Source organism: Dendropsophus ebraccatus, chromosome 15 (assembly GCF_027789765.1).
Source record: "Dendropsophus ebraccatus isolate aDenEbr1 chromosome 15, aDenEbr1.pat, whole genome shotgun sequence".
Lineage (NCBI taxonomy): Eukaryota > Metazoa > Chordata > Amphibia > Anura > Hylidae > Dendropsophus > Dendropsophus ebraccatus.
This window is the reverse complement of record NC_091468.1, coordinates 67093484-67106242: the sequence shown is the minus strand read 5'-3', so window position 1 is coordinate 67106242 and position 12759 is coordinate 67093484. Positions and strand designations below refer to the sequence as shown.

At 47.4% G+C, this 12759-nt stretch overlaps 1 protein-coding gene across 4 annotated transcripts in view; it reads left to right on the top strand.

Moving 5' to 3' along the window:
- The window catches only part of SHPRH (SNF2 histone linker PHD RING helicase), an 86634-nt gene that overhangs the window by 56893 nt on the left and 16982 nt on the right, over positions 1-12759 (top strand). For all 4 annotated transcript variants that reach the window (XM_069955347.1, XM_069955349.1, XM_069955350.1 and 1 more), the window contains exons 17-20: positions 2700-2807; positions 8859-9001; positions 9447-9620; positions 11783-11845. In XM_069955347.1, coding sequence (XP_069811448.1) covers positions 2700-2807; positions 8859-9001; positions 9447-9620; positions 11783-11845 — 488 coding nt within the window. The remainder of the gene's footprint in view (positions 1-2699; positions 2808-8858; positions 9002-9446; positions 9621-11782; positions 11846-12759) is intronic.

Below are 12759 nucleotides of genomic sequence, written 5' to 3'. Positions count from 1 at the left end.
TCACAGCGCCATATACACATCATATACTGATCCTGCCACATACACCTCCCCTATACCATGACAGCACAGTCACATATACACATCATATACTGATCCTGCCACATACACCTCCCCTATACCATGACAGCACAGTCACATATACACATCATATACTGATCCTGCCACATACACCTCCCCTATACCATGACAGCACAGTCACATATACACATCATATACTGATCCTGCCACATACACCACCCCTATACCATGACAGCACAGCGCCATATACACATCATATACTGATCCTACCACATACACCTCCCCTATACCATGACAGCACAGTCACATATACACATCATATACTGATCCTGCCACATACACCTCCCCTATACCATGACAGCACAGCACCATATACACATCATGTACTGATCCTGCCACATACACTTCCCTATACCATGACAGCACAGCGCCATATACACATCATATACTGATCCTGCCACATACACCTCCCCTATACCATGACAGCACAGTCACAGCGCCATATACACATCATATACTGATCCTGCCACATACACCTCCCCTATACCATGACAGCACAGTCACATATACACATCATATACTGATCCTGCCACATACACCTCCCCTATACCATGACAGCACAGTCACATATACACATCATATACTGATCCTGCCACATACACCTCCCCTATACCATGACAGCACAGTCACATATACACATCATATACTGATCCTGCCTGACCCAGTACAAGGACCCAATACAATAAGGATATAAAGCACCAGTGTCAGGAGAATTAGCCTGTACATAATAAACACCTGTGTTCACCAACCTGTGGGTCCCAAGCTGTGGCAGGACTACAACTCCTATCATGCTGTGACTGTTGTAGTTTTGGAGCAGCTGGTGACCCACAAGTTGGGGAAGAATATGGGAAGTGCTGTGTATAGAGGAGCAGTGCAGGGATATGGGGCAGTGTTATATGGGGCAGCCCTGTGACCTAGGTGACCTCCCTCTCCCAGCACTCCCAGCCTCCCTACACCTACAGGATGATGAGAGTCAGTCAGTGAACTCACCAGACAGCAGCCCCAGCAGTCGGCACGGCCTCCAGCAGTCAGATAGTGAGGAGGGGGCGGAGCCTCTAGTCCGAGTGAAAGGTCCTAGCAGGTCCTTGCAGGCCATCTTCAGGGCAGAGCAATGATCCTGCTCGGGGTGAGGGGATATTCACACTGCCTGCCCAGGAGGGGAGAGAGTGGGAGGACATGAGGATGCTGAAGGTGAGCAGGGAGGGGTAGCACTCTGAGGCCACCAGGAGTACAGGAGCCTGGAGTCATTTTTTTTTTTTTTGGAGATTGAAATTGCGCCCCCGTAACTCACCACTAGATGGCGCCCTAGGCCATCGCCTACCCTTTGTCCCGGCCCTGCTGAGAACAGTCAGAAATCGTCCTGCAACCACTCGGTAGGAGTTAGCAAATGACCTGAAGGCAGCTGGGACCACAGTTTGCAAGGAAACAATTGGCAACACTTTGCGCAACAATGGATTCACATCCTGCAGTGCCCGAAAGGTACCCCTGCTGAAGAGAGCACATGTGGAGGCGCGCCTCAAGTATGCCAATGATCATTTGAAAGATGAACCAAGTTATTGGGAGAAGGTTTTGTGGTCAGATGAGACCAAAATTGAACTCTTTGGCCTCAACTCCACCCGCCATGTGTGGAGGAAGAAAAATGCTGCCTATGACCCCAAGAACACTGTGCCCACCGTCAAGCATGGAGGTGGAAGCATAATGTTTTGGGGGTGTTTCTCTGCCAAGGGTACAGGGCTACTTCACCGCATCACTGGGAAGATGGATGGAGCCATGTACCGCACAATCCTGAGGGACAACCTCCTGCCAGGGTTCTGAAAATGGGCCGTGGTTGGGTCTTCCAACATGATAACGACCCTAAACATACAGCAAAGGCAACAAAGGATTGGCTCAAGAAAAATCACATTAAGGTCATGGAGTGGCCCAGCCAGTCGCCAGACCTCAATCCGATGGAAAATCTATGGAGGGAGCTGAAGGTCAGAGTTGCCAAGCGACAGCCCACCAACCTTCACGATTTAGAGAGAATCTGCAAAGAAGAGTGGGCCAAAATTCCCCCTGGTGTGTGCGCTAAACGTGTGGTTAACTACAACAAACGTCTCACCGCTGTGCTTGCAAACAAAGGCTTTGCCACTAAGTATTGAGTGTGTTTGGCAAGAGGGATCAAATACTTATTTTCCTCATTGAAATACAAATTAATTAAAATATATTCTTTAAAATTATATTCTGGATTTTTTTCTTGATATTCTGTCTCTCTATGTTAGAATATATCTACCATTAAAAGTATAGAATGATCATGTCTTTATTAGTGGGCAAACAAAGAAAATCAGCAAGGGATCAAGTACTTCTTGGACTCACTGTACCTTTACTGCTCCCCGCGCTGTTGCCAGTTCCCGGGCCACCCGCTCTCTGGTGCGATCAGTGTTTTGAGAACATCTGTTGTGCCGCTCTCACTATAAATTGCCGCTCAGCATAGAGTCTATACTAACCGACCATGTCATGTGGGAAAGGTCAGCCAGGTAAGTATGGCAGCATGGCAAGTATGAGTTTTTCCTGTACAACCACTTTAACAATAAACCAAGTTGACGTGTCCATCTGGTTTATTACTGTAATGCTTTATATTGTAGATAAAAGAGCTCAAAGAGCACTACATGATCAAGTGGAATGCCGAGGTATCTGAGGCTCACCAAAACCTGCAGCCAGTCCTGCAAAACTTACGGGAACTGCAAAGAAAGGTACACTCTGTTTAGCCTCGTATAATGTTTCCTCCTATCATACGGTCAACTTAAATAATTTTTTTATTTTTTTTCTCTCGCTCGTGTCATTGGGGGACACAGACACAGTGGGACACAGACACAGTGGTATAGGCTGGTGCCACTAGGAGGCGACACTAAGCAAAGGAAAAAGTGTTGGCTCCTCCCACCAGGCTATACCCCGCCTGCAGGCACTGAGCTAATCAGTTTTAGCTTAGTGTCCGTAGGAGGCAGACACTCCTGCAGTTACTGCAGGTTTCTGCTTTTTATTATTTTAGTTTATTATTTTATTTCTTTCTCTTATTTAGGTGGGATACATAGACAATCTTGTTTCCCCAACGAGCAGGGCGAGCAGCAGAGCGCTGCCAGCACCCCTAGCTCCAAGAAGAAAAGCGGTATCATGAGTCTGGAGCGGGCTCCTCTGTCCCACCAGCCCAAGGGTCACCCGGACTGCTGGAAGTGCTCCCCCCTGTACCAGCAAACCCCTCCAGGTGAGCGGAACGCTGAAGGGGTGACCCTGCTGGTCTCACCGGGGAGCTGAAGAGAAGAGGAGCAAGAGGGTGAGTATAGGAGACTAGGTGAGTATTTCCCCTCTCCCATTCCCTGGGGCCCCTTCCTCTTCTATCCAAGCTACCACACCACTTTCCCGCCATGTCAGACCCCCCACCCCCAGGGATCAACCTCCTCTTTATTCCCCCTAAGGGACAGTTTGCCAGTTGAGGATCCCTGTACAGTAGCGGTGAGGGACAGGCGAATATAGTTATTGCATTACACCTCCTCTTCTCCTCTCCTCTCCCTGGTGGGCGCCCTGCTCTACAAACACGCCTGCAGCGTGTCTCCACCGCCCCCCCCTGGACCCCCTCCTGCTGACCGGCCACTGCTACAGTAACAGTCCGCCCAGCCACCCGAGGCAACCAACCACCCACCCAGCCCGCGCCGCTGCCGCCAACCCCCCGCCGCCTGGGTCGTCCTACCGGAGCGCAGCCTCCAGCACACCACGGGAGGGGACTGCATCTCTGCCGCCCGTTCTGCCACCCGGCCAGGTGATTCTCTTTCCAGGTCAGATTAGGCAGCCGCGTCCCGGCCTTACTCTTTAATTTAGGCCCCGGCTTCTGGCCTTACTAGGCCTCTCCTCCAGGGGATGTGAACTACTTTACAGCAGCCAATGGCAGAGCAGCGTGCATTTTCCGCTGCCTGCTATTGGCTCTGTGATCTCTTTTGTATTTCTCCCCGCACGGGCTGCAGTGATTCAATGCAGCCTGCTCGGAACGGCATGCGCCCCCTGCTGGCCATTACGATGTATGTCAGCTTCTGTCACACTATGGTGTAGTACTTTGTTAGTACTCTGGCGCCATCTAGTGGTTCCTAAGATTATTACAGTTGCCATATTCCTATATGAACAGTTTTCGTCTCAGACCTCAGACTTTTTACAAAATGCAGTTGCAGCAGAGGGTTTCCTGGCTCTCGCTGCAGACGTACTTCTCTGACTCTTGTCTGTTGCCAGTCATATTACTGCTATGGCCACACCGGCAGTCACATGGCACTGGCTATCGCCACACCGGCAGTCACATGGCACTGGTTATCGCCTAACCGGCAGTCACATGGCACTGGTTATCGCCACACCGGCAGTCACATGGCACTGGTTATCGCCACACCGGCAGTCACATGGCACTGGTTATCGCCACACCGGCAGTCACATGGCACTGAATATTGCTACCTTAGCAGTCAAAATACTCCTTTCACAGGTGAAGTAGTTGTGGCGCAGCGATACCATCCAGCCTTTGACTTGGCAGTGACTATCGCCACATCAGCAGTCCTTTTTGCTCCCTTTCACAGGTGATGTAATTATGCCACAGTGCCATCTGGCCTGCCACACTGTCCAGACTACCGCTACAATAACAGTCATATTGCTCCCTTTTGCGAGTGATGTAATTTGACTACAAGGCTTTCTGCTTATCACATAACTGACTATTGCTACATCAGTAGTCCTGACTTTTCCTTACACAGGTAATGTAATTGGGCCACAGTGATACCACATGTTGCAGTGACATAATCCTGCCTGTCTTATGCCAAGGCCATTGCTAAGTCAGCTCTCTTTCTAGTGGAACAGTCATGGTGCTCTCCTCCACAGATAAATCCTCCATCACACCTAGTCCCTGTTATGTTTCCAGTGGTTGTCACATTATCCTCTTCCATAGGTGGAATAAATGTGTTACCTTGCAGCACTGTCTTCTTCATCAGATGCCTGTGATAACCATTCCAGAACCCTGTCCCCCTCTCTATGCGGGATGCATAAGGGCAGCCGACCTTGGTATCTACTTCCACAGGTAGTGTACGGGTGAGTACAGCCTCCCTGCCTGGTTATGTTCTATCTCAGGGTTGGCAGATGGATCTCTGGGGGCCTACATTTATCCCTTATGCTGTACGGTCTACCTATTTTTTCCCCCTTTCTATGCCAGGTCATTGGTATGTCCAGGTGCATCATTGGAAGCTGACAAGGACCGGTCTTTACCTTCTGTAGCTTCCTCTCCTTTGTGGATGGTCCTATTGTCTGCTGCACTACAAGCTCAGACCTAAACTGTGGACGTCGGCTGGTTCTTCCACAGCCTCAGGGCTACTTTGTATCTCAGGCCTTATTGGCCTGTCCCTATGGATGCCGACTATCCTCTAGTCCTCCTACAGTTAAGCACCCTGCACCCTGCCAGGAGCAGCCTTCATTTTACAGGGGAAGGTTCTCTCTCAAGGTGGCTTGTAGACTGATTATTAGACGGATTATTGGTATCTGCCCTATAACCCTGCCTGGCAGCACCACCTCAGTTGCCTGCCCAGAATCATGGGTGTTCCATCACCCAGTCAGGACGGTGCAGTTTGATAGACAGTTTACTCTTTCATCTCTGGAGTCTGGACTGAGGGGTAGTACAGATCGGATAGCCAATCTCCTCAGCTGGAGTCATTGGTTTTTGGACATGTCTGTCTTGGTCTGGTTTGTCCAGTGGTCGTCTCTTAGGCCCTTGGTTACCAGGTTTCTGCCAGACCCTCACTCGCCCTCGGTGTTCTCCTTCCCTCCTTATTTGTCTCTGAGTACATTGACGCAGTGCTTACGAGCACTCTTGATGGCTTCCTCCTGTTCCTGGCAGGTGTGACCTGCCACTTTGTAGTTCTTCTCCTTTCTTCCTGCCGTGTTCCCTTTGGCCCCAGACTAGGTCTGGTCAGGCCGGCTTCCTTTCCATAAGCTTTTCTCTCTGGCTTTTTGGATCCATAAGTCCATTTGTTGTCTCCTTTCTTCAGTGGTGGTACATTTTCCCTAATGATCTCGTCTGATTTATGTCCTTTGTCCATTCGCATCCTTCCCATTCTGGGAATGTTCTCTTCATCATCTGACTGTAGTCATACCTTCTCTGCCCGCTTGGTGTGCATTCATGATTTCCATTCCTTCCTCAGGACAGCTGTCTGTTCAGCTTGTCACGTCCTGGACAGCTGGAGCTCACCACTCACTCACCCCAGTCATGGGGATCTCATGACCAATATATCATAGGTTCTCTACTGCCTAGGTGCTCCCAACCGCTTCATGATCTTTGCACTCCTTACTCTTGTATTGTAGGGTGCAGTCGTTCCATCAGTACTGGCTTCCTGATCGCCATTCTCTGCAGGTTGCAGTATATTATTCGGTTGGTTGTGTGATTATCTTTTTGTTCCCACCCTTGGGGACTGCTTTAGGACGTCCCACTGTGTCTGTGTCCCCCAATGACACGAGCGAGAAAATGGGATTTTGTGAGTACTCACCGTAAAATCCTTTTCTCGTCAATGTTCATTGGGGGACACAGCTCCCGCCCTGTATCTTTTTTTTCTGGGCCTTCGGTATTTAATGGTTCTGCTGGATGGTTTCCTTACTCTCCAGTTACGGTCCATCAGCAGTTCTATTTTCTAGATTTATCTTATCTGTTCTGTTGACTTCTCCTGGCTGCTCCTACTGCTTGTGCACAAACTGATTAGCTCAGTGCCTGCAGGCGGGGTATAGCCTGGTGGGAGGAGCCAACACTTTTTCCTTTGCTTAGTGTCGCCTCCTAGTAGCACCAGCCTATACCACTGTGTCTGTGTCCCACTGTGTCTGTGTCCTCCAATGAACATCGACAAGAAAAGGATTTTACGGTGAGTACTCACAAAATCCCATTTTCACAGGCCGGTGGGGGCCCGATCAACAATGTAGACGAGCGCCGATCTGCTAGATTGGCGCTTGTTTACTGGGCCGATTACACAGCCCGATAATCGTTTAGCTAGGGCTGCAGAGACATTGTTACTGACGTCCTTGTGGCCCTTGTTTAGCATACATTACCTACTATGCTGCGGGGCTTCTCCTGCGCTCCTTCTCCCGGTCCCGCACAGCAGCAGCAGCTTTGGAGCGGCCTGTCTGACCTGACAGGCCACTCAGCCAATCACTGGCCAGGACCGCCACGGCCAGTGATTGGCTGAGCGGCCTGTCAGCTCAGACAGGCTGCTCTGAAGCTGCTGCTGTGCGTGGGACCGGGAGACGGAGCGCAGGAGAAGCCCCGCAGCATAGTAGGTAATGTATGGTGCTTCAGAAATCGTCGGTCGCCGTCTGTGCACCGCTATTCCACGTAGCGATGTGCGATCGGTGCCCGATGATTTTAGGTTTTCACCTGAATGAACGATCAGCCAATGACACGATCATCGGCTGATTGTTGTCTCTATTCCACGGAGTGATAATCGTCCAAATCGGGCCGATTATCGCTCTGTGGAATAGGCCCCTGAGAGTTGGCTGGTCATGTGCTCACTGGTATGTCCGTGTCCCTGCATGGGATGAGCTTCATTATGAGTCTATGGAGCTCGTCACCTGCAGCAAAGCCGGGAGGGAAGAGCATAACCACGTGCCTCTCCTGACTCTATACAATGACAAATATTCTTCTAATGACCGGTACTCTATCAGTCAGTGTATCTATTATTTGGTCAGACCTTCATTATCTTCATTTGTTAAGATAAAGTCCCTGCACTTCTTTCCTCCGCCCACTAACCGTCCGGACCTCTTGATAACTTTCCTCCTATGTTTTCTTGCTCTTTGTATTTCCTTTCCTCTGTCACGCATGTCTTATCATAATCTTTACCTACTTTTGATACCTTGATCTTAGTTCTCTTTACTTTTTAGCTTATAGGTAGTGCTGGGTGATTAATCAAAGGGGGACTCTGGCCGAATATATATATATTTTTTTTTAAATTTTAAAATCAACCAATATCAGACTGTTATGCAGATTTGTAATTTACTTCTGTTTAAAAATCTTGACTCTCCCAGTACTTATCAGCTGCTGTATGTCCTGCAGGAAGTGGTGTATTCTTTTTAGTCTGACACGTAGCTCTCTGCTGCCACCTCTGTCCGTGTCAAGAACTGTTTAGATCAGTAGCAAATCCCCATAGAAAACCTCTCCTGCTCTGGACACTTCCTGACATGGACAGAGGTGGCAGCAGAGAGCGCTGTGTCAGACTGGAAAGAATACTACACCACTTCCTGCAGGACATACAGCAGCTGATATGCACTGGAAGACTTAAGATTTTTAAATTACAGATCTGTATAACTTTCCTACACCAGTTGATTTAAAAGTATTTTTTTTCCCTCTTGAGTCCCCCTTCAATTTGATTAAATCCCTCTTCCATTCACTCATGATTTTATTATTTGTCCCACATGGTAGGTAATAAATGTATGATTGCTGGAGGTCCACTGGAACCCCCACCCATTACAACAATGATCAGCCCTGTAAGTGGCCATCTCCATCAACTGGTAGCCGGTGAATGGAGCAGCAGTGCAGGCAGACGACTCCATTCAAACTGGGGGGGACTCGGGACCCCCATTGTCATGATCGGTTATGAACTCCTAGTATTATTCTTTTATTACCTACTGTGTGAATAGTTGTTATTGGTACAATCCATAGTGCTGCTTAGAATTTGCTTTTGCCTGTCCAGCCATGATGGGAGTTATAGTTTTGCATGTTCTTCAAACCCTAAAATTCTTGAGTCCTTTTGCAGAATAATTTCTCCTCTCCTTGGTGGATTGATGTGATTCAGCGTGCCATCCAGACCGCCACGGATGAGGATCTGGTGCAGCGCGTGCAGAATGAAATCACTGTCAACTTCAAACCGCAAGTCAACAAGTTGTCCATGGCAGATAAGTAAGCGGGGCGGCGTCTGTGACCAATTTGTATTTAAAGGGGTAAAAAAAAATAAAAAAAAATGTTTAAATAAACTGGTGCCAGAGATTTGTAATTTACTTCTATTAAAAAATCTCAAGTCTTCCAGTACTTATCAACTGCTGTATGTACTGCATGAAGTGGTGTATTCTCTCCAGTCTGACAGTGCTCCCTGCTGCCACCTCTGTCCATGTCAGGAACTGTCCAGAGCAGCAAAAAATCCCCATAGAAAACCTCTCCTGCTGTCCAGACTGGAAATAATACACTTCCTGCAGGACTTACAGCAGCTGATAAGTACTGGAAGACTTGAGATTTTTTTAAAAGAAGTAAATTACAAATCTCTGGCACTTTCTGACACCAGTTGATTAGAAAGAATTATTTTTTTTTTTCTGAACTATTCCTTTAATACTATGTTAATGCACCATAGGTTCCGGGACTGCAGAGGGCTTCAGTACATTATTACCACTCAAATGGAGGAAGTGAGAATGTGCCAGAAACAAGTCAGAGAGGCAGTAAAGAACCTGGAGGGTACCCCGTCTCAAGAGGTTATCCAGACTGCATCAATGTGCCACCTGAGAGCTGGCCGACTGCCGCTCTATATGTATGTAGCTGCTATTGTATATAGTACATCTATCACTAGGGTGTTATGTTGTAGTATTTATCTGCACTAGAGAAAGTAATGCAACCAAAGCTTTTATTATTTCCCTTGTTTGTTTAAGGGGTATTCCGCTCAAAAATAACTTTCAATATGCGGTTGCCCATAAGGATAACATAACAGATTGCATATGCTTACCCTGTGGTTGGGGGTGCGGAAAGGTAAGTATATGCTTGTTATGTTATCCCCATGGGCAGCCACATATCAAGAGTTATTTTTGAGCGGACTACCCCTTTAACGTCCCCTATGTACAGCTTGTATTGTAACCCAGGGCTACATTCATATTCTTGCTGGTGTCATCTGCATATCACCAGAATAAGCTCTGTACAGATGTACCATAAACATAAACACTCGGCACAGCTAAACATTTTATTTGTTCTTTTATGGAGAGCGGCGGCTACAGCCGACAATAGTATAAGGTGTATGGGGACCTTAAAGGGGTTATCCAGTGCTACAAAAACATGGCCACTTTCCCCCCTACTGTTGTCTCCAGTTCAGGTGTGGTTTGCAATTAAGCTCCATTTACTTCTATGGAACTGAGTTTGAAACCCCACCCAATCTGAAGACAAGAGAGGGGGAAAGTGGCCATGTTTTTGTAGCGCTGGATAACCCCTTTAAAGGGGTTATCAAGTGCTACAAAAACATGGCTACTTTTCCCCTCTCTTGTCTTCAGATTGGGTGGGGTTTCAAACTCCGTTCCATAGAAGTAAATGGAGCTTAATTGCAAACCACACCTGAACTGGAGACAACAGTAGGGGGGAAAGTGGCCATGTTTTTGTAGCACTGGATAACCCCTTTAAGTCTCACCAGATAGCTCTGAGAAGAGTAGGATCAGGCAGTGATCCAGTAAAAAGTGATCTTTTATCATCTACGGATTGTGCCACCGAAGCGACACTTAGCCCCGCCCACATTGACTCTGTAGCCCCTCAGTGATGTAATTGGCGCATAGGCCGCGGCCATTGGCAGAGAAGGTTGGGCCTATACCTTTAGGCCAGCCCATTCCATTGGCCGTCGAGGGGGCTGGGCCAATGCGCCTATGACATCATGGAGGGGGGCCACCTACGGTGGCCATGTGGGTGGGGCTTAGTGGTGCTGTGGCCGTGAAGCCCCACCCAGGTGGCACAATCTGCAGATGATTAAAAGATCACTTTTACTTAGCACCATGACGTATGATATAAAATAAGGTGTGAAAAATTTACCCATTACACCTGTGTAGAGATGTTGGAATGCAAAAAGAGGGGGACAGTGTCACTTTAAGCAATGCATTCACAGTTCTGCAAATCTTAAAGGGAAACTTTCAGCAGGTTAGAAGCATTTAACTTCCTGATAGTCCCTATAGTGCACGGGTGCTGAGGGGGCAGGTGAGTTTCTTACTGAGATTCAAGATTCATCCTGAAGCAACATCCCAATATTCTTTGGGGGGGCAGCGGTGGCGGCCAGGGGCTGATTGGTTAGTAGTCCCGCCCACAGTACAATAACCACCTAATTTACATATCTAAGAAAATACAAAGTCCCTGAAAACTGCGCTGAGGATCAACGTTATAAAAGAACCTTCATCCTGAGCACCCCGTACACTATAGGGGCAGATGCTTCTAACCTGCTGATGGTTTTCCTTCAAACCGATGATCTAGTCATGGAAAAACATGGCCGCTTTCTTCCACAAAGAGCAGCACTCCAGTCCCCAATTTAGGTGTTGATTTTGCAACTCTGTTCCATTGAAGTGAATGGAGTTGAATTGCACAACCACAACAACAGTCGTGATGTCTCTGGAAGAAAGCGGGCATGTTTTTCTAATCCTGGATAAACCCTTTAACTATAATATGTACTGAACAAAGTAGGTAATGCAGCGTATATGTCAGGTTAGGTAACGCTGTGTGTGGTGTAGGTTGTGTTTGGGTGTAATTTGCACAGTTAGCACTTGAGGTGAATGAGATGAATCCCATGGGGAGCCATTGTTCTCACACCACTTCTGGGTGATGCTGTGCTATTAGATCAGTGCTATTTATAGCGTTAGGCGGCTTCTAGCCCTACCGTCTTCTCGGTTCACCTGTGGTGTTGTCTGCAGACTGATGTGTGTTCTGACCCTCTGATCTCTCCTCTCTACACAGCTGTGTCTTTTGTAAAGCTGATGAATTATTCACGGAGTATGAGTCAAAGCTCTTCTCTCAGACGTAAGTAGCTACCTCACTACAAAGATGCCCGTCTTGTGGCCATTAGACGAGCCGCTTAGTAAAGCAAATGAGTGCAGTTGTTTATGGTTATAATATTCTTTTATTGTTTTGTTGTGATGCAGCTGCAAGTGTATGATTCATATGGAAATAACACAAGGGAAGTTGTTAGAGGATTTTTCTCAGGACGTAGAAACTTCCGATCTAACGGTGCAGCAAATAAACTATGACATACGGGTCGTGTATTTAAATCTATTTGGGGAATCAAAAGTTCCTGTTCTGCCACTTTGCACCAATTCTGTACATGAATCCTGTTTCTAAATAAAGTTCCATTTGCTTTTATTAAAGGCGTAGTTCTGCCCTCAAAAATGTTTATTTCATATCAACTGGTGCCAGAAAGGGACAGAGATTTGTAATTTACTTCTATTTAAAAATCTCAAATCTTCCAGTACTTATCAGCTGCTGTATGTCCTGCAGGAAGTGGTGTATTCTTTCCAGTCTGACACAGTGCTCTCTGCTGCCACCTCTGTCCATGTCAGGATCTGTCCTGAGCAGGAGAGGTTTTCTATGAGGATTTGCTGCTGCTCTGGACAGTTCCTGACATGGACAGAGGTGGCAGCAGAGAGTACTGTGTCAGACTGGAGAGAATACACTACTTCCTGCAGTATGGCAAGACTGGAGATTTTTAAATAGAAGTAAATTACAAATCTATATAACTTTCTGAAACCTGTTGATTTTCACTGGATAACCCCTTTAATTTGCTGGGTTCGCATCATAACCAACGACTATCATTCCGTGTGATATGGTGAATGATTTCAGGTAGCTCTTGATTGCGACCGTTAATTGTTTAAAATCGCTTCCTCTAATAGGACCCTAAAAGTCAAAGAGGCTTTCCCGAGCTCCTGAAGTACAACGAA